Below are 23707 nucleotides of genomic sequence, written 5' to 3'. Positions count from 1 at the left end.
ACAGAGAAGGACAGAGAGAGAGAGAGGACAGAGAGACAGGGACGGAGAGGGGAGAGAGGGGGATGGGGGGAGAGAGGGACGGCGAGAGGGACGGAGAGAGAGGGACAGGGAGAGAGGGGGACAGGGGGAGAGAGGGACGGAGAGAGAGAGGGACAGGGAGAGAGGGGGACAGGGGGAGAGAGGGAGAGGGGGACGGGGAGAGAGAGGGACAGGGAGAGAGGGGGACAGGGGGAGACAGGGAGAGGAGGACGGGGAGAGAGGGACAAGGAGAGAGGGGGACAGGGGGAGACAGGGAGAGGGGGACGGGGAGAGTGGGACAGGGAGAGAGAGGGACAGGGAGAGAGGGGGACAGGGGGAGAGAGGGACGGAGAGAGAAGGAGAGAGGGGGACAGGGAGAGAGAGGGACAGGGAGAGAGGGGGACAGGGGGAGAGAGGGACGGAGAGAGGGACGGAGAGAGAGAGGGACAGGGAGAGAGGGGGACAGGGGGAGAGAGGGAGAGGGGGACGGGGAGAGAGGGGGACGGGGAGAGAGGGACAGGGAGAGAGGGGGACAGGGGGAGACAGGCAGAGGGGGACGGGGAGAGAGGGACAAGGAGAGAGAGGGACAGAGAGAGAGAGTGACGGAGAGAGAGGGACAGGGGGAGAGGGGGACAGGGAGAGAGAGGGACAGGGAGGGAGAGGGACAGGGAGAGAGGGGGACAGGGGGAGAGGGGGACAGGGGGAGAGAGGGACAGAAGGAGAGGGGGACAGGGGGAGAGAGGGACGGAGAGAGAGGGACAGGGAGGGAGAGGGACAGAGAGAGAGGGGGACAGGGAGAGAGAGGGACAGGGGGAGAGGGGGACAGGGGGAGAGAGGGACAGGGAGAGAGGGGGACAGGGGGAGAGAGGGACTGAGAGAGGGACAGAAGGAGAGGGGGACAGGGGGAGAGAGGGACGGAGAGAGAGGGACAGGGAGGGAGAGGGACAGGGAGAGAGAGGGACAGAGAGAGGGGGACAGGGAGAGAGGGATCAGTGAGAGAGAGAGACAGAGAGTTGTGCAGTAATTAAATCTGAATGGCAGGACTGTGATGAATGTCCTGCAGGATCAGCAACAATGTCTCTCTCTTTCTCTCTCTCTCTCTCTCTCGTTCTGTCCATCATATAATGAGCTCAGAGTCACGTGGCGTAGCGGTGAAGCATCTGAGGTGTTCAATTGTGAGTTTGTCATGAAGACAAAGTGTAGATTTACTCTGCACAATTGGTCATGAAGAAAGCGAGTCTCATCTGTCACTTCCGTAGCTTTCAGTCAATCTCCTGCCGCAGTCTTTGCTCTTTAGCTAACAGTTTGCTCACTGATAGAGAGCAGAACACTTCAGTGCACGACCGTCATGCTCTACGACTGGGAAACCACGCCAGAGAGTCTCTAATCACAGCAGAAGATGGCAGCCAATGCGTCTGCATCAGAGTTAGAGACTTCTAGTCAACAAATCAAAAGCTGAGCGATATATCAGCCAGGGCCAATCACTCGATGAGCACTGGGCCGAAACCATTACCATCTGACCAACTGAACAAGTGCTAGCGCCTCCTAGTGTCAGCTCACAGTTTAATGAAACACGCCAGTAGATGTAGAAGTTTTTTTAGTGAATTCTGTCTGAATATTGTGCACATTTATTATTCGATTTTATTTATTTTTACAAAGGAAAACATTTTAATTTTAGTTATGCTTTTATTCAAATATTATTTAATGTGTCTGATAAATGTTTGCAAAATTGTTCGTATTTATTTGTCTATGGCGAAATTTTTTTACAAATCTAAATATGATTCACATATTATTTAGTCTGTTTAGTGAATTTAGAAAGAATATTGTGTGAATTTATTTGTTTGTCTATTTGCTCATTTATTTATTACAGAGGAAAATATTTGAACTAATTGCTTACGATTTTATTCAAATATTATTTATTGTGTTTAGTAAATTTTGACAATTATTGTCTGAATTTATTTATTTTTTGTCTATCTGAAAAAGATTCAACTAATTCAAATATGGTTCAGATATTATTTATTTAGTATGTTGAGTGAATTTTGACAGAATATTGTTAATTTTAATAATTAATTTATTCATTACAGAGGAAAATATTTTAACAAATTACTTAAGATGTTGTTCAAATATTATTTCATAATATTTAGTACATATGTTTAGTGTTTAGTATGTTTAGTATTTTAAATAGAAAAATGTAAGTAATTCAAATATCAATATACACTAATATATTCTAAATATTGTTTATTTTATAATTATTTTATTTATTCATATTTCTGAGCAGAGAATGTATGAAATGCTTAAAATTTTATGCAAATATTTTGAGTAAATTTAGACATAATATTGTTTAAATTAATTGTTTATTCGTTTGTTTGTTCGTTCATCATAGTGCAGATACTTTTCAACCTTTCCAAACTTTGTCTCAAACACAATTTACAGATTTCTAATTTGTTGAACTGGTGTTATATGATGTTAATAATGTAGAAAATTACTAAAAACTGAAATTTATTCTGGTACTTCACCTTTCACTCCCAGAATCACGAGAGAGCAGAAATCCACACCTCAGCACTTCATCTGTTTCTTCACTCACTCCTTCGATACCAATCAGACACATAAATACATAAATATGTATGTGTGTGTGGAACTCAGTCTGCAGTCTAAGCGTGTAGCCAGATGCCTGATGGATCTGTGCGACGGGAATAGCAAGATTGAGGGTTGCGATCGGGTCAGACGAGAGGAAGAACGAATGACTTTCCAGATCCAGCCAGTCAAATGCGATGCAGCCCGGATCTTGTAGAACGACAGTGAGATTTGTCTTCTGAATAGCTGGCGTCCGTGAGCAGAATGACTCCGTGTATTTCACACCGGCGTGGGCTGGAATGAGCAATTGCAGGTTAATCCTAGCGTTAGCGTGAGGCCGAGCGGGCAGGACGCTGTCGAGAGCGTTTATCTTGAGGTTGGAGTAGAAATGTATTCAGAGGAATGACTTTTTAGGGTTTCGAGCCGAACACAAACCGAGCAGAATCCTAATGTCAGTGTTGATACCGCGGGATGCTAATCTGATTAGTTCCATTCTTCGCTGCTGATGTGATTCACCGCCGCTCGCTTCAAATCAGCCAATCACAATCTCAACACAAAGGGTAATTGGAGGGAATTTCTGCTCTCCAAGAAGCATTTTCTTATTACCGACTCTGATTTGATTGCCCTATTCAGTCTTTCAGAAACGCGATGGCTTGTTGGCGACTCTGATGGCGGCCGATGACAGAGTTGATTAAAGTTTGGAGCGGTTGGCTCTGCATCTTCAGCTCGTTAACATGATTGGCACTTTTTTCCAAGGTGACTCAACACTTCGCTTAACACCTAACAGAAAAATCTGTTCTGGTGTTTTTCTAAAGCTCCCATTAAGTTAGGAACACGTTTTTGAAACATTACAAATCTACAGTGTCTTTTTTTATGGATTAAAACCTTTTTTTTCTTGGTTATACAAAGTTTAAAGGAGTCATATGCTGCTAAAAATAACAAATTGCCTTTCCAAAATGCAAACTATATTATATTATAAATAATAATAATCTTTATTTAATACGGTAAACAAACATTATTTTTACTTCAACTTGTAAGACTTACAATATTTCAGTTGTCAAATTTCTAATTTAATTTAATGTTTTTTCATCTAATATTTACATTTTATTTCAGCGTCATTTCGATTACGCAAAATAATTTTTAAATTGTTTTAGTATTAGTTAAAAATATCAACACTGTCATCTACGATAACTTTCAAATGATCATTTTGATTCTAATTCACATTCTCACGGTTTCTTAATCAAGTAACTCTCTAAATTCACTGTTTTTTGTAGTGAAAGCCTCTAAAAATCTCCAGCTGGCTCCTATGAGACGTCCTGTACAGCTTATCTGAATGATTGACAGTAACTGAGTGGGCGGAGCTTAGTGAAGGGCCAATTAGTCTTGAATACTCCACGCTTCTGAGACCTGGAGTTCATTCACTCCAGGAGCAGATGACAGGCGTCAAGTGCGTTTCTGCATGGACACGGTTGACATTTTCAGAGATTTGATTCTGAATGAGCATTTGACATTATTGCTTATCAAACCATGGAGCGCAAATTATATTTCACGGGAAGATACGCATACTTTCAAGAGTCAAAATAAGAGGGCGGATAATTAGCATGCTCTTTGAGCTCTTGAATAGAGACTTCCTCGCTGAGAGTCTCTCCTGGGCGTCATCTGAGGGAGAGAGATAGAAACTGATGGGGTTTGCCAGTGCAGATCTCCATGCAAAGCTAACTGAGAGAGAGTGTGTGTTCTGATTTTTCATGAATCTGTGGTCACAGTTTTGGTTCGATAGAGTAAATAGTTGGTGATAATAAACGTGCACCAATTGGGAAATCGTAGACTGATATTGATTTCTTAACACGTTCCCTCAGTCTAAATGCCACTGCCTTCCTTTTTTAATTCATTCATTACATCCATGTGCAACAGAATGAAGAATAACAATAATAGCTTTTTATTAATATTATTTTATTTAATGTTATTTTAGTGAACTGCACCTTAAAAAAAACCTGAAAATAATACTGAAACTCCTGAATTTGAAACAAAAATTATTATTTTAAATATATATAAAAAAATTATTTTATTTCTCATTTTAATTTAGTTTAACAAAGTACTTAACTATGTCCCCAAAAAAATCTAAAACTGAAATAATGATTAAAAACGATATGTGTGTAATTAACTTACTATATAAGTAAAAATGACAAAAGCACAACAAATGAAAATTACTCAATTAAAATGAAAACACAAATATTAATAAAAAATTACAATTGCAATGACACATGACTGATGCAATTTAACCCCCCATTATCATTATCATAATGCAAAGAAAATCTCATTAATAAATTTTTACAAATTATATAATACATTTATTAAAAACTACATAAACATTAAAAACTAAATAATGAATATTAATGAAAACAATATATATATATATATATATATATATATATATATATATATATATATATATATATATATATATTAAAAAAATCAAAATCCAAACTATAATAGCATCGCAATGATGCTAAAATGCTACTGACTGTGACATGATTTTATTTCATATTTTACCTCCTAATTTTCATGATATGAATGAAATTACTGTAATTAAAAAGATTATCACAAGTAGGTTTCATTTTTGTTAAATCTGTAAATAATTCCAGGTGTAATGTGGCCTAGACATGATTTTTGACAGAATATGTTATTTAGTTTAGTTAAGTTTATTAATTTATAGTGCACATTTCAAAACAGCATAAGTTGCAACCAAAGTGCTGTACAGTGGTATTAAAATTAAAACGATACTAAAACAGAATTAACACAGTTGATCAAAACCTTGAAAACATGTAAAAAATATAAACGCCATCAATTCAAAACATAAAGAATACATATAAGTTTTTAATGAAGATAAAAGTAGAAACAGAAGTATATAAAGAGTTACAATAAGCCAACTTTGAGGAAATAAATGCATGAATAACAGTTTCAAGATCTTTCTTAGCGAGCATCATCTTGATTTTGGTAATAAATCTTAGCTGAAAGAAATTACTATTAACAATAGAACTAATCTGCTTATTGAAATTCAAATTAGAATAAAAAATGACACCAAGATTTTTGACACAGTCATGAACATTTGAGGATAAAGAACCAAAATGATTAACTAGACTAGGACTACAGGTCCTATCTGGTGAGGCGAAGATAACAATTTCAGTTTGTCATTGTTTAGCTGAAGGAAGTGCGTGTCCATCCAACATTTTTAGTCACACAGGCAGTCAAAAAGGCCAGACAAAGAACCATTATTATTTTTAATAGGAAAGTAGACCTGTGTGTCATCAGCATAAAAGTGGTAAGATTAATTGTGTTTCTGTATAATATGACCAAGTGGAAGCATACATAATGCAAACAAAAGAGGACCCAGGATAGAGCCCTGGGGTACACCGTGATGTATTTGGGCATGGGAAGGAAAACCATTCCCTTTTTTGACAGAAAACTTTCTACCTTTGAGATAACAGGCAAACCACTCCAGCACAGAGCCTCGAAGCCCAGCTACATTTTCTAGTCTGTGTAAAAGAATATTATGATCTACAGCGTCAAATTCTGCACTCAAATCAAGCAAAACGAATATACAGCCACAATCTGCATCCAGAGTGAGTAAGATGCCATTTAAAACCTTCAACAAAGCTGATTCAGTACTATGTAGTTCCCTGAAACCAGTCTGAAATTTGTCAAAAATACTAAAAGCACTCAGGTATGAAGATATCTGATGGTAAACAACCTTTTCCAGAACTTTGGAGATGAAAAACAGTTTAGAGATGGGTCTATAGTTGTTAAAGTCATGCTGATCTAAGGGAGTTTTTTTTTTTACAACGACTGTACTGTATTATGTTTGAAATTAGTAGGTATTGACAGAATAAATGAGATTAATCCCCCCAAAAAAGCAGTCAGTGACTTCAACTAAGGGTTGATATTGAGCAGTGAATCAGTAGGTTCTCCGGCGAGTCAGATTTGAATAAGTGTTTATTAACTCAGAGTTTAAAGGCAGTTCTGAAGTGAAGCCCTAAAGCAGCTTCCAGCAAACCTTTGCAGCTTGTATCAGTTTTACAACACTAAAGTTTAACAACCAAACAATACTCTGATGACAGAGCCATGAGTAAATCACACCGCAGGCGTCAGGCCCCTGCGACAAATAAATGTGTGTTCAAAATCTCTCCTCACCTTTCAGACTTCAGTTTATTTCTTTATAGTACAATTAGTCTTCCAGATTGCAGTTTAATGAATTTCAATTTGATCTTGATGAAGTTGAATCTGATCCTCGGTTGTCTGTCGCACAGCAGAATCCTCTCGACGGCTGAAGTGTGAACTGACTATGGAATGTGGCTATCGCTGGTTTGTTTGCTTGTGAATTTAATTAATTCGTCATTACACGTCGACGCGCTGGAGATTTTGTAGCAAATGACATCAGATGCATCATAGGCTCCGTTTACACTGAAAGGAATAGTTCAGACAACAATATACTCAGCCTCAGACCATCCAAGATGTAGATTAGTTTGTTTCTTCAACAGATGTGGATGAAGCATCAATGGATGTCCTGCAGTGAATGGGTGCCATCAGAATGGGAGTCCAAACAGCTGATAAAAACAATCCACATCATTCAGACACTGTTAAATCCAGCTAAAATAAGAGTTAATAATCCATAATGACGCTTTAACCCGTGAAAAAGTGTCTGATTGGTCTGAATCAGGAGAGAAATCTGCACGGATCAAACACTGTTTACAAAACCAAAAAAATATATCTGGCTGGATTTTGATGTACTGACAACATCTAAAACATGATTATGAATCTACAGCCAAAGAATCGTTAAATAAATTATGAATTTATCATAAAAAGCTAAAAGTGCAACTTAAAAAAGAAAAAGCTTGATGTAAAATCAAGAATAATAAAGAATATGTAGAAATAATTTATAAAAACTAATGGACAAAGATATGTAGGCCTTCAATGACAATTTTAAGAACATAATTGCAATACAAATATATTTTGAGTCACTAATGCAAACTCTTAGCTTTAAATCTAACCATAATCATAAAAAAAAAAAAATAACAGGATAATAAAACATGACAGACAGACAGACAGACAGACAAGTGCACTTAGAAAAACTGATTGCAAAAACATAAAAATAAAATAAAAAAACAGTGTAACTGACAACTGAGTACACTAAAATCTAAATATAATATTTGTAAATAAGGATTTGTTCACTTGTATGTCTTTAAAGTTGCTCATATTTAAATAATTTAAGTGTTCAATGCTTTTGAATACATACATTTGTTATGTTTCAGTGTCTATGCAAACATCAATACATGTATTTGTGGCAGGACAACACATTTAAATACACTGTAAACCCTGATAAGTTCACAGAACTCAAAAAATATTTTGCCTTAAATTATCTCAGAGTTATCTTAAATAATTATATTTCTGAACTTATAATTAGGGAGTCATTCACTCATAATTTTATCTATTTTTCAACTCCTATAATGTGGGAAATACACTCAAAATTAGGCTTTTGCTGTCCATCCTCAGTCTAACCACAGGCTCTACTCTTCACCACAAAGGTAACACTACAAATCCAACATAACATAAACCTTTGTAAAATCTAATATAACACAACATTTATGTATTAACTTATGTCCCTCTATGTTAATCTTGTGTAAAAACACACAAAACAACACTTAATTTCTAAATTTATTTTCCTTGTTTTCTGATGCAAAGCATGCTGGGAACTAGAAAACACAATCATTTTAAGTTCTCCTCACTACAACAAATTTTTGAGTTAACAGAACTTATTTAAATTAAGTCCAATGAACTTTCGTTATTATTTGAGTGCAATTAACTAATTTCATTTGATTAATTTCACTGTTCGTTTTTACAGTGTACATATGAATACTTGTTTATATATATATACATTTAAATAATATTTTTTTAAGGTCCCTGATAATAACCAAAAAATGTTCATGAAGTCAGTAACATTCAGATTAAATATCAGACATGAGCATTTCTCAAGATCAGATGTGTCTCTTCATTCTCAGTTCAGATATTCTGTGTTTTTATGGTTATAATGCACATTTCTCACCAGACTTGAGCCTTTCCAGTTTCAATGTATTAATAATTCATGCCATAGTCAAAAAGGTGGTTCTGCTGGCTGGGAATAATTTCTTTTAATAAAGGGAATACATGATTGATGAAGGTGACCTGAAACTAAAAGATATAAATATACAAAATCATCTGGCCCACGCCTGCGTCCTCCTCGAAGCTCGACTGCAAGGTGAGGGAAAAATCGATATTGGAGAAAAGTGTAAATCATGAAAGTTGAGAGAGTTTGTGCTTGTGTGGATCTGAACGACACATTTGAGCATCTCTCGGAGGAAAACACACCAGAACTATTGATGACTCATCTAGCAGACGTATATTCAGAGTCCAGTCCCGTCAAATATATAGGATATATGTTAGTATCTAACGTTTACCAGGTACAACATTTGGAAAGATGCTGAAATGGACAATATTCATGTACTGACAACATCTAAACTGAAAACATTATTATGTGCACTTTGACCATTTTTTTGATACATAAACATAACAATTTCATAGTAACAGACAGAAATATGTTGGACGATTTTAATAACAGATAATAATAGACCAAAACAAATTATACCTCTAAATCCGTGTTCTGTCTGGTCATTTCTTAAAAATATGTTTCATATTTATGCAATCACAATAATTTATTGCAAAAATGTAATAAAACAACAACAACAAAAAAACTATATGGCAACTGAATACATTAAAATCTAAATATTAATGCCACGATTTTCATATTCATATAAGGATTTGTACATTATGTCTTTTAGGCTCAAACATAAATAATTTAAATATTAGATGCTGTCAATACATAAATATTGTATGTTTCAATGTGGTAAAAATACTAATCATGAGATCATGTTGCATATTATTTACACAATTAATTAATACATTTTCTATTCCATCCATCCATCCATCCATCCATCATTGTATCATTCCATTCATCCATCCATCATTATATCATTCCATCCATCCATCATTGTATCATTCCATCCATCCATCCATCATTATATCATTCCATCCATCCATCCATCATTGTATCATTCCATTCATCCATCCATCATTCTTTCGTTCCATCCATCATTGTATCATTCCATCCATCCATCCATCATTGTATCATTCCATCCATCCATCATTGTATCATTCCATCCATCCATCATTGTATCATTCCATCCATCCATCCATCATTATATCATTCTATTCATCCATCCATCATTATATCATTCCATCCATCCATCCATCATTATATCATTCCATTCATCCATCCATCATTCTTTCGTTCCATCCATCATTGTATCATTCCATTCATTCATCCATCATTGTATCATTCCATCCATCATTGTATCATTCCATTCATCCATCCATCATTATATCATTCCATCCATCATTATATCATTCTTTCGTTCCATCCATCATTATATCATTCCATCCATCCATCCATCATTGTATCATTCCATTCATCCATCCATCATTGTATCATTCCATTCATCCATCCATCATTATATCATTCCTTTCATCCATCCATCATTCTTTCATTCAATCCATCCATCCATCCATCAATATTACTTTCAAAATAGTTTTTTTTCCATTGATTTTTTTTCATTCTCAGTCCTTAATTGAATTGTAGTTCATTCCCTCAAAAAAAAAAAAAAGAAAAGAAATCTTGTATGTTGCTCTTATTTCCTATTTTTTACATGTATTTTTGTTTTCGGTCATAGTTTGTGATGTGATTGGATTGCTTTGGTTCAGGATTAGAGTTTTTGTGAAGGAAACGAATGAAAGTGATGCCTCTGAACAAGCGCTCGGTCTCTGCTGTGCTCTGTTAAAATAAAAACCAAGTCCTGCACCATTTCTCCTGTTGACATGTTTTCTATTGAATGTGGAAGTAGGGCACACTCACAAATATCAGACTCTAAGGGCTGAACGACTGCAGCGGGAAGCATAGAGTCACTGCTAGTAATGATTTTCTCTTGCACTCGCTGTTGTTATTGATGGGTGAATGTAATGTAGAGAGAGAGAGAGAGAGAGAGAGAGAGAGATTGGCGAGGAGGATGATCGGCTGTAATTGGTTCTAATTACTCTGGTGGGTCTGTCTTAATTATCAACCTTGTCTTTTAATTTGCCAGGAAGCATTAAGTGTATAGGCTTGAAACCTATCCAGAAGACTGTCCAGACGAGATTCATTGTTCATCACATTGTATTGTTCAGGAACCAGAGCGACCATTGTTTTGGAAATGTTTATTCATATAGAAAAATATATAAATTAAACAAATACTTAATAAATACTATAATATATTATATATATATATATATATATATATATATATATATATATATATATATATATATATATATATATATATATATATATATATATATATAATATTTTTATATTTATTTATTTATTTATTAAAATTAAATCTAGTGTTAAAATATATTATAATATTACATTTATGATATAATACTAATATATATCTTTACCTATTGAGATAATGCAAGCTAAAACTCTTACCATTTTTAAATCTCGCCTTAAAACTCTTTTTTTTTTTAGGGTAGCTTTTTATTAAACATTTTTTTATATATTTTTGCTTATTGTATTATTTTATATAGAGTATTATTTGTTTTTGTTCATCGCTTTGAGATCTACAGTACATTTAAAGGGGCTATAGAAAATAAAGTTTATTATTATTATTTATAAGTGCTTGTGTGTGTTGTAAGATTTATTTTAAGTGTAATAATAAAGTGCATTATTCTACTTCACACCTCTGCGGTGTTTGGTTTAGTTTGCACGGTTTCACTTTAAAAAGCACTACACACTCAACAAGTTGAAATGTTCTTCTCAAAGTAGCCTCTTGATACCCTCAACATAATGGATCCATCTGTGTTCCAACTCTGTCTAAATAAATGAGAGTCTCTGAAGATCTCCAGGCTGTCGGTGAGGAATGAGCTCTTTAAGTGAAGGTGACCCGAAAGTGATGGGAATCAGCCTCCAAAGAACGACCAGATGAGAGCATCACTCATGCTGTCTGTGGCCAGATCTTCTAATGCTGGAGCCACTGAAGATGTCGAACCCACATGAATGAAGACGCTCATTCATTTAAAGTGAACTGGTATTTCCATGATGTTCCCAATGCTACAGGCATATTATAAAACAAATAGCAGTATTCTGAGTTTGATATATGCATTGATGATCACTAATGCAGTTCCTGCTACACTTACTGTAAATTGATTGCATGAACAACCATGAATTTTCAAGTAAAATTTCAGTTTTTTTTGTTGTTTTTTTGTGGAAAATGGTTCTTTAAAATATTCAAAATGATCTTCAAACAAAGAACATAAAATGGTTCTTTGGAGAACCAAAAATGCATTATCTTCTACATCGCTATCGCTTCAGCTGAACCCTTTTGGAACTTTTCTTTTTTTAAATTTTAGCCCTTCAAACTAATCTTTGATACTCAAAATGAAAAATGTAAAAAATTTTCCCATGAAAATAGTTTCCTCATTCTTTAAAATGGCTTGAATGTAACTCCACACCCTCTCCTCGTTTAACATATACTGATATGAATATGCAAATGAGGCCCCGCCTCCACATTTTGAGTACTATGTGCAATTAGAGTAAAAAGATGTATTTTAAATATCAGAATACATTTGCATAATTAAATATTTATTTATTTACATGCATATTATTAAACAATAAATCCTATAGTTTATTTTAATAGTACTTTTTGTATTTTGTATTTATTATATTCCGGACATCAAAATAAACTTTCTTAATTAGTCAATATTACCTATGTATATTTATTTCCACCTCAAAGTCATGCATTGAAATGGAAACAGTCTTGGAAATAAGAAATTATATATTTTGTATTATTTGTCAGTTTGATCAAATAATGAGTTATGTGCTGAAGAAATAGTACCAACTCTGAGTTTCCTGCGAACAGACTTTCTCTACACACAACAGATCCTCTCGTGGCTAATCATTTTAGCACATTATCTCTCTTCCAAACCAAACCGGGAAGCACATTGTGTAAATGTGTGCACAACAGCGGTTGTGAACCTGAACCTTTGTAGGAGCTTTCAGCGTGTTGTATTTTTAGCCACAGTAATTTTATTCGTTATCTGAGTGAACTCCACTAACAATAGCATCTCTACAGGAGTCTTCCTTGTGCACCGCTGCCAAAAGTGCAGGAATTAATATGCTAATTTGGAGCCATTAGTTTGACAGTGCAGCCATTACCCATGACCACACCGCAGCTCAGAGGTCCGGCGGTTACAATAACGCAACGCACCTGATTGAAACCACCCTGCTATTATGGAGCACAGAAGCGAATGGCAATGGGCAGGTTAAAGAAAAGTCTGGTGGATTATGTTCCCTCAGGTTTTCCAACAAAGGCCTATAGCTGTGGAGAAAAAGGACAGAAAGAAAGAACATTTGCTGACTGTGCTCACCTTCAGGCCATCCAAGATGGATAGATTTGGAGAAATGTAGCAAATCATGACTTGTTCACAAATGGATGCTCTGCAGTGAATGGGTGCCGTCAGAATGAGAGTCTGATAAAAACATCACAATAATCCACAGCACTCCAGTCCATCAGTTAACATTATGTCAGTATAAATTATATACTGTTTGGACTCTCATTCTGACGGCACCCATTCACTGCAGGGCATCCATTTGTGAGAAAGTAATGCAATGCTACATTTCTCCAAATCTGATGAAGAAACAAACTCACCTGCATCTTGAATGGCGTGAGTACAACTACAGCAAATTTGTATTTTTTGGTGAACTCTTTCTTTATTATTGAATTACTCTTTTATTTTATAAACACTGCTACATTACAGAATGTAGAGTGAGAACCATTCAGTATTTGTGGAAATACACTTGCATACACAAACATATTTGCCCACAAATACCTGCTTAAGTGTTGTAGCTTGGGATTTGTCTGATATCTTACAGGATAATCCTGTTAAAGCCTCTCTTAATTCATTGAGTTTAACGTGCTTTCCTCAAGCATGCTCTCTTTTTTTTGCCGGTGTGAATTGTTCAGCAGCTGAAATACTCTCTGTGTGAGTTGGGATTACTTTCATTTGGCTCACAGTCTTGTGTTTTCTGGATAGTCCTCCCTCTTTTGGCGCTCTGAAGCTGGCTGTGATAGATCTCTGCTGTCATTCTGCTGTGACACAAATGGAGCTGGAAGCCTCTTTAGATATCGGATGTGAGTGTGATTTAAGTGTGCTGTTGATCAGAGCATCACTGAATGGATTGAAGAGGTGATTAGCCTCTATGGTTCTCTGCTATAATTCTCTTATCTACTCCAGAGGTTTCTGCTTCCATCCTGTAAGTGGCTGCAAGTCAATAAGGACTCTCGTCACCTCAACTCCTTGCAAACTCAAGTGATCGTAATTATGCTGACATATTTTATCCTCGTCCTTTAACTCCTCTTATCTTAATGGTCTCTATTGTAGGCCACTGCATTAAAAAAACATGTTTTTAAAAGTTTGAGTTTATGTAAACATGCATGAGGGTGATAGCATGAAGCTAAAATGTATATCATTGTTGCTGACTGTCGAAAGATTTTGACGAATAGAGCTGTAAGCAGACTTATGTAGTAGTTGGCTCCTCCCCCTTTGGCGAGTTGAAGCACTATTTGTTCATTTGTTCATGTACACGAACGTGGACAAAAACCAGAGCATTTACAAACTTTCATTAGACAAAAAAAAAAAGGTAATAGTTTTTCTTTTGTGTCTATAAAATAATATTGTTTCCTATTTTGGGGTTGAACTGTTCCTTTAAAAAATGCCAGCCTGTCAGCTTATAGGCTAGTACCTTAAACCACTTTGATATGAGTGACTTTAAATCTAATCATTTTGAGATTTGATTTGCAATAGGAAAAACAATTCATAGTGGTCTTGCTGAGAATAGTCCATATTGCACAATTGCTATTATTCACATGCTCTTCATAAATCAATAGCCTTCTTTGACTCACAGCAGCAGGAACCAGTGTCTAAAAGTGCTTAATAACGGTCTGCCCTCTCAGTCCGGCTGCATGGATCCAGGAAATCACTCTTTGAGATGTCCGTGTACTTTAAAGCGGTTGTGCATTTTTATTATTGTAACAGTAATAGTTTAGTTGTCCTTGACTATTTTCACTATTTTCACTTACACTCTTTCTGACCATTACAATTTTAGTTTAACAAAAATGTAGCCATATATTTAGGATTTTTGTTTAAATTGCATATAAATGTTCCATCTATTTGTGATGCATATTTGTCAGTAAGGTAAGAATGCAATAGTTCATTATGAACTATTTGAATTTATTGGATTTTATGTAAATAATCATATATTCAAAATGCATTTCTTGAAATTGCTTAGAATCTGTTCATTTTTGAAAACATTTATTCAGCTGAAAAGTATGAACATGGTTAAAATATGTCTAGCTGAGGAACAAGCATTGTTCAATTAGTTAAAATGTTTGAGATGATACATATTAGTGGACGACTGATATATTGCCAAGACCGATATATCGGCCGATATTTGGCATTTTTCAAATATCGGCATCAGGATTTTCTTCTTTGCTGATGTGTTCGGGGTGGGACTTTTATTTTGAAGGCGCTGAGAACGGCATTCTCCCTCTTGTTTTCTGTCGTCGTTTACAGTTCTGTCTAATATGGAGAGAAGTCTGTCCAAAAATCAGATAGAATGGTTAAACAAAGGAATTAATGTATACAGAAAGTATTATAATGGTTGCTTTTATATTATTAGTAATAGAAAGGTAAACATTATAAAACTATCTGGTTTGCCGTTAGCGTTAAGCAAATTAGCATTTATATCATTTAAACAACACTTAGAATGATTAATGAACATTAAATATTTACAAACCTTGCAAACTTAGTTGAATCCAGTTCTCTCCGCTTTATGCATTTGTCCACTATCATATTCATTTTATTTTCTCTTTGTGCTGTATGTAAAATGAGTGTTACGCTGGCTTTATTTAAAAAAAATATGACTCCCAATGCAGACACATTTCTCAAAATACTGAGTGCTCTGTTGGTTACAGTGTTTACATAAAATTTCTTAAATATTAATTAAAATATCGGCTTTATATTGGCTGACGGCCATCCCTGCTTTTCAAGATATCGGCATCAGCTGTCAAAAAACAATATCGGTCAACCACTAATACACATACAAACTTAGTTATTGTGTATACTTTCAGTTTATTACAGAAATCGTACATTTTATTTATTTATGCATGACTGACAAATATGCATCACACTACGTTTATTATGTTAAAACTGTGTAATCCCAATGGATGGACATTTTAAATGCAATTCAAATACATAAATACTTTCATTTAGGTCCTAAATCTAGTGGAATGAACTGCCTTCTCTCAAAATAAATAAATATATAAATAAATAAGGGGAATTTAATTCCTCATAATGTGGCCCCTTTAAGTTAAGATGTAAGATTTCATGTATTTATGTTTGTTTGTTTTTTTCTCCTCTAATACAAGGTTAAAACAGCCATGACCCGGCTATATTACCATACAGCATGTTATCTACATTAATTAATGTCATTTGTAACATTGCTAAGGCACAAAGATGAGTCTCTTAATGTTGTTTGTTTTCTGCAGAATGGAGAGGCGTCGCTGTTTGAGGTGAACATCCGTTACGTCGGCGGTCTTCTCTCTGCATACTACTTGACAGGAGCTGAGGTAAGATTCAATCTCATCTGTTCTTCTCGCTTAACTTTGACTTGTTTAATGTAATTAGTTGGAACAGGAGTTCATGTTTAATCATAAGAGTTACAGTGAGATCACGTGAAAGCCAAGGGCATCATATTAGAGTTGAAAATAAAGGCGACACTCAGAGTCGTGAGTCAGCCTAATGGATATTGATTTTCAGTCAGAATTAGTCAAAGAGGATGACAGATGCTCAGTGTTTTCAGAGCCCATCCGTCTGTGTTTATAGATCCGTGTCAGATGTAGACACACATGCTACATACAGTATACACATAAGATGAGTCGACTTGATGTTTCATTGAGCATTGAGATGCTCATTATGGATATAATTGTTTGATAGATGGGAACATACTGTATAAGAAGAATACATTTGTAAAATATGACATTCGCCATGTATTTTAATAGACTGACCGATATTTATTTTGAGAACCAATACCGATGCTGATTTGTATGTAATTTATTTATTTGTATATTTAATTAATTTCATTTCATTTCATCTTCATATCACAACAATAAAAACATAATTCTTAAATTAAAAACAACTGAAGCAGCAGCAAAACTACTAGAAAAGAGTCTAATGTTAAGAACATGTATAAATGTGAAATTTAAAAATAAAAACGTTTTTGTTGTTGCTATTTCACTTTGGATAAAAGCATCTGCTACTCTATATGCATAACTTCAAGGGAGATATTAAAATATCGGTAAAATATCGGTTAAACCAAATATTGGTTTGAGCTTCCTTCAGATTTCTAATCATATAGTTATTATGAATATATAATTGAAATGTTTGCTGTCATAATTGAACCAATTTGACAGAATTTGAAGATTTATTCAAACATTATATACAGTAACTGAGACCTCAATAATAATAAAATGTAATCCACATATACAATGCATATAAATGGTACTAAAAAGGCTGTTATCTAGAATTAACATATTCCCACAAAAATGTTCTTCCTGTTACTTGTAGTAAAAACAAAGGCTGAATTAAATTGACTAAAGATGATTTCCAGTTGTTTTTTTTTATGATTTTGAAGCTATTCTTTTGGCACATCAGAGTAGATTATTTCATATAGTATGACCAGACAGGTTGTATGTAATTTTTGTTTCATTTAATATTAATATCACAACAAAAACACAGCATTTTTATAACAACAACTACAGCAGCAACAATAATATTAAAAATAGGCAAAATAAATTGACAAAGTCTAATGTTTTAAAATAGAGTAATATAAAGTGAAAATTAAATTTTCACCTTCTGCTTTGGATAAAAGTGTCTGCTAAATGCATACATGTAAAATGTCAAGGGAGTTTGCCACCTTTGCATAAATCTAATCATAAGTTGAAAATATCTAAAAGTATTGGTTAAACCGATTATCGGTTGAACTCAAGTTTTCTTCAGATTAATTTAATTGAGAAGGGATCTATTTTATTTCTTTTTCATGGCTTACATTTACGTTTTTTCAAACTTTGTGGTAACTTGACATAACATTAGCACATCTGAGCAGATATCTGCTTCCGGCTCTTACTGTAGATGGAGTTTGTTGTCCACGTCCCTGATAAATCTCTCAGTAGAGCTCTGCAGTTTTCTAGTGATGTATCCCTGCATTCATCTACACTGGGAATCCATCATGCATGTGTGTTCTGGATGTAGATTTATCTCATCCGTCTCCTTTCCTGAGTTTCTGGGGGTTACGCCCCCCGCAGTGAAGGGTAGGTGATTGGAAAACCCACTTTTGTGAAACGGCTACGGTAGGGAGGCGTGTGTAAATATCGCCGACAGCATGAGGTAGGAGCTTTCAGGAAAACATCACAGGGCTCTGGCTGCAGCTAACAGCAGGATTTACAGCTGCAGAGCTCGATTTGTTCAAGGGAAGGAGTTGCTCTTGTTGAGATTCTCTCAGGAGGGGAAATAACAGTCACTATCGTATCGGTCATGGACATTAGTCTAAAACTCTAAATTCAGTCAGCCTGGGACTCCTGTAATAAAATACACACTCAAAAAATAATGTTTTATTATTATTATTCACTGATACGTGTCCAAAGCTTGACTATTTTTTTAAGGTTGCATGATTTTTAATAGATCAGTAGCCGTTATTGATTTTTGTGAGCTAAAGTTTGATTGTTCAAGCTCATTTAAGCCGGTGTTTACATTTAGATTTCCATTGCTGACATCTAACCCACACTTAAAACTTGGTTCTCCAGCAAAGACTGCAAGGTTGCATACATTTCTAATTATGTTATTATCATCTTATTATTCAAAATAGGACAAAACAAGGTTTAAAATATATTGGTATTGAGTTTCTTAATTCCTTTACAATGACAATGACAATTTTTTATTTAAGAACCTTTGTTCACATGATCTTGGACAAACTTTTTTATTGTTATTTTTATTTTTATTTTTTTATTTTAAAGTATGATGTCTAGACTTTGAAAAGTCATGGAAATTAAAATCTTATTTTTTTTATAATTAATGTCATTTATATATTTTGTCAAGATAAAAAAAATGTTATAGAGTAGAAATTTGTAGGTAAAAATTTGTTTGAATTTGAATTATTTGTAAATAAAATTCATTTTGATTTTGGGGTTAGATGTATTAGAATTTTATAAACCGTTTATCGGTTCTTGACCATAACGTGAACATAAATATCGGCTTATCGGTATTAGCCACAATTTAAAAATAATTGCATCACTACTATTTGGCTGCAGTAAAAAAAAAAAAAAATGGGTGCAGTAGCTATTGACATCCATATGACTCAAGTGAACAATACATTTTTCATTTAATTTAACTTTTAAAGGTAATTTTTTCCAAATGCCCTACTGGCGGACATTGTCATTAATAATAAAAACATGCATTTTATAATTTGTCTTAATTTCTAAATGCAATGTAAGCTGTGTGAATGAAATATCAGTGTAATGCTCATCCAAAGATTCAGTCTTCATATAAAGATCTCTACATTATTGTTCATTACACACTCGGCTGCTCAGTAAAGGTGACCTAAATCATGTTTTCTTCATATGCATGTACTCAACATCAAGCGAGACTCATTTGAGGGCTCACATCATATATATCATGCATATATATGACTATAAAAAACAGTGAATTTATGCAAAGTACTCAAAATCGACAGACTGGGCTGTAATTTTCCGCTCTGTAAACTGTTCCAACATGTCATGGCTACAGATAAATCTCTTTTTCCAATTATCAACAGAACATCAGTCAGCTGCATTGCCCTCATTAGTTAGTATGAGACCGAAGGATATTACATTACCTCTGTACGTGAAAGCAATAGTGCTAATATACTGTAAGATCCTGCGGATATACCATGTGACCCGAATGAAGTAAAACTGACATTACTGTTCATAAGTTGCCTTGGCTTGATGCACATCTATGCATAACTGACCCAGAAGTGTAGAGCAGATTGTATAATTATAATTAGCAAGTGCACAGAGCTGATGATTTACAGTACATGTGCTTGCATGCTAATGTCAGTGGCCGGTACAAAATGATATTTTCTTAATCAGTATCTTTGTCTGAAAACAACTTAACATCCTTAAAACAAGATAAACGTTCCCGGAAAACAAAATTAATTTTGCATAAGATTTGTTTATTTTTTTTTGACGAATTGTTTAAATTAGTTGTCATGTGGACACAATTTGTGCCGATACTCCAAAGACTGGCTAAACAAAACTAATGGTGCATTCATGTCGCATCAAAAAGATTGTATTTATGAGTTACTGTAAATGCATGTTAAGTTTAATCACCAATGGGACACTCAGTATTTTCTTTAAGAGTTTCCAAGTGAAAATATATTGGACACAATGGATGCTGTGTTTTTATTAATGGTAAATCAGTTCAAATAAATAAAAAAAATGTATGTATTTAAAAATAAATAAATAAATATAACTAAATGAAAAAAGTATTACACATACAGTAAAACTATCTACATTGAGAAAAAAAGTTTTTTGAAAGTTTAAAAATAGAAAAAAGTTATAGAGTATATTTCACAAGAAAATACAGTTTGTCTTTCTCTTTAAAGTTCATGTTTAATTTAATGTTACAACTGTTAATGGTAAGTCTGTATAAATGGTAAAACTGTTACATATTTTTTCACTTAAACTGTCTACATAGTAGAAAATAATTGAGAAAAAAGTTTTAATAAAATATCATTTCAGTCTTTCTACTTTAAAATCGCAAACTTAATATTGCTTGCTATTTTTGTAACTATTTATGAAATTCTTAAATTAGGAAGTTGAATGTACTTAACACTGTAATGTTTTACAACTACGATACGTAAAATATATAGCGATTTAATTTAAAGCAGCTTCATAAATTGAATAAAAAACTAAATCGAAAACACCTCGAATGCAGTTTCTTTATTCATCATTTTATCAACAAAAACTGTTTTTGAATCTTACAAAAGGTACAAATATATATATATATACTATTATGCACCGTAATGTGGCACCAGCTACATCTTTTGCTGATGTAGCTCTCTGATTTTAGCTCAAAAGCTTGGAGGTTTGTCCAATCCTTGTCTATGCAATTTATTTGAGCAACTGGATTATTAAAGCCTGTCCAATCTGCACCTGCAGTATCTTGAAATATTCTGCATATAACCGTTAAGGCAGTTACGTCAAAAGCCCACAGCCTATTTCTCTGAGGAATTGCCTGTCTTTGAATTGCCGGAAGATCAAATCACTGCAGACGGAAGGGTATTAGCAATCGACTCTTTGTCATTCCTTCACCTCTGTCAGCCTGCGGGATCCGTCTTTACATAAATGTTTTATCAGTCGAGCTACAGAGATCAAATCAAACCTTTCAGGACACAAGGATGACCTGAATAAACATCATGAACCGTTCATCTCGGTCCTGCATTATTGATACAGTCATTAAATTCACAAGACTTGTTCAATTTAGCGTCGTCTTTCTTTCCCGCTGCTTTATTTACATTTCCCAGCTGTTATAAACGCATGACAACCTGTATTTGTTTTCAACATCCTACCACTGTAATCTAGAAATCCTGCAAGAATGCATTTTTATTTTTAAAAAAAATGCATTTTTCATGCATGCACTTTTGTGCAGTCTGTTTTCTATTTCACCTTAGTTTTTTATATAATATTTTGCAAAATAGCTTTTTTGTAAAAAAAAAAAAAAAAAAAAAAGGAAGGAGATGTAATGTAATGCCTGTACTGTAATTGACCCAAAAAAAACGGTCATGTGTTCAGACTGAGCTCAATATAATGTTGATGCATGTGTGATGCGCTGTCATATTCAGGAAAAATGGATGCTAACAAGATCCCTGACTCCTGAGTTTTTCCTAGCTGTTAAAAATTGACAGAAAACTAACTCATTGCTCTCTGAGAGGCTGTTATTGTAGTTAGTTAATTTACACAACATTTCAAAGAGTCAATAATTCAGTGACTCATTCAGAGTCAATTGTTTCCTTTCTAAATGAATCGGCTGTTTGAATGAATCAACTGAATGAATGAATCCATGACTCATTAAAACAGTAAATTGTCACCACTTACTGGAGATTTTAGTTTTATATTTAATATTTTATAACGTAATCTTTACATCTGCATCTCTGATTTCAACATAATTTGTTCCTCAGACGTTCCTCTTTAAAAGAAAATAAGTATTATATTTATGCAAAGTGACCTTTATCCATCTACAGAAACAAAAATCACTGGAAGGATGCAAATTTCAGCAAAGCATTGCAGATTGGAGCTCAGTTGCCCATCTCTCATTATTACATAGACGGTCATATAATGTTCGATCGCCTCTGCAGAAAATGCTGTTTATGGGATAAAGGCCATTGCTTTAAACAATGAGAGCGCTATCGATCCCAGAAGCCTGTGCTCACAATCAATGCTTTCCCAGAAAGTTGAGCCTTCCTTCCGCAGAAGCCAGATTGATGTTGATTTGTGGGTCCAGGACGAAGGCGAGGTGCTCGGTCACCACTGACCGTAAAATTCACGACAGCCTCGGGACCGAGGTTTAAGAGCTGTGCTCCCCACAGCAGGTGCAGAGGCAACAGATGCACAAATGTTGCTCGTTTTGATCCTATCTTGTTTTCATCTGAATTTGTCAGGCAGAGAGAGCAGCGTCAAACAATATTTAGAAGCACAGAAGATAAACTTCATGCCGACTAGGGACAATCATAGCCACAGCAGAACTTTTGTGCATCTCTGATCATGTTCAACACAGCGGTGATTCGTTACTGAATGAATCAGCAGTCTTTTAATGAATCGAGTGAGTCAGTGATTCAGTGACTCATTCATAGAGTCAGTTTCTTACCAAATGAATCAAATATTTGAATGAATGATTCAGTGACAGTTTTAGTTTTATATTTAGAATATTTGATGTAAAAAAAACTTTTTTTAAAGATTAATACCCATTTATATATTTATTTATTTATGAGACGTTGAATCAAAAAAAAATTTTTTTAAAGCTACTTCATGTTTTAATGTAAAGTCTACTCGGTACATTTAAATGATAAAAATAACTTTAAATGATCTTTTGGGGAGGGGGGTAATTTTTAGCTAAAGTTGATGTTTATATTATGTACTGTAATTAATTAGTTTAAAATAAATTGAATTTTTTGCAATTTTTTGACATTGTGCAAATATAGTAACATTTATTTAAGAGCACGTTTTCAAATAAAAACAGCCCTTAAAAAAAAAAAAAAAGTTTTATGAAATTGAAAGTCATAAAATTATTTTGTATCTTAAATGATATGAGAAAAGACATTTCAAGAGGTCTTGCATTTAGAAAGGAAAAACAGAAATAGTGATATAGCTTTGTTTTTTATTAAACTTCAGAAGGCAACTATGTCATTAAATAAATATGAGTGCTGCATGCTTTACAGTAGCAATCTTAAAAACATTGTGTATTGCATATTAAACTAAAACGTTCCCCAAACGTGCATCTAATGGTCATCACAGATTCATATTTTCTTGCATCCCATTTCGTCTTAATGTGTGTCTCTTAAGGATCCTGCATGATCTACAGCAGAAATTTCTCTCTCATTTTTAATAATCTAATTTAGTGTGTGTGTGTTTTCGTACACGAATCTGCAAAGACTATTAATTAAGCATGTAAAAGCATTGCATTAATAGTGGGAGAGGTTACAATGCCAGGACGCCTTAATCAATTAAATGCTAAATAATGAATAATATTGCACATCCCTCGAAATGACATTTAATTACTTGCATCTTGCCTTTTCACTCTAAAATGAGGCATGTCTGTTTTTGGCAGGTGAATTAGTGAATTA

General features: G+C 34.5%; 1 protein-coding gene across 2 annotated transcripts in view; it reads left to right on the top strand.

Annotated features, from left to right (window-relative positions):
• LOC128030323 (mannosyl-oligosaccharide 1,2-alpha-mannosidase IA) overlaps positions 1 to 23707 on the top strand; it is a 197445-nt gene that overhangs the window by 130084 nt on the left and 43654 nt on the right. For both annotated transcript variants that reach the window (XM_052617850.1, XM_052617849.1), the window contains exon 4: positions 16323 to 16403. In XM_052617850.1, coding sequence (XP_052473810.1) covers positions 16323 to 16403 — 81 coding nt within the window. The remainder of the gene's footprint in view (positions 1 to 16322; positions 16404 to 23707) is intronic.

This window comes from Carassius gibelio, chromosome A16 (assembly GCF_023724105.1).
Source record: "Carassius gibelio isolate Cgi1373 ecotype wild population from Czech Republic chromosome A16, carGib1.2-hapl.c, whole genome shotgun sequence".
Classification (NCBI taxonomy): domain Eukaryota; kingdom Metazoa; phylum Chordata; class Actinopteri; order Cypriniformes; family Cyprinidae; genus Carassius; species Carassius gibelio.
The sequence above is the reverse complement of the archived record's forward strand: the minus strand, read 5'-3'. Positions and strand labels throughout refer to the sequence as shown.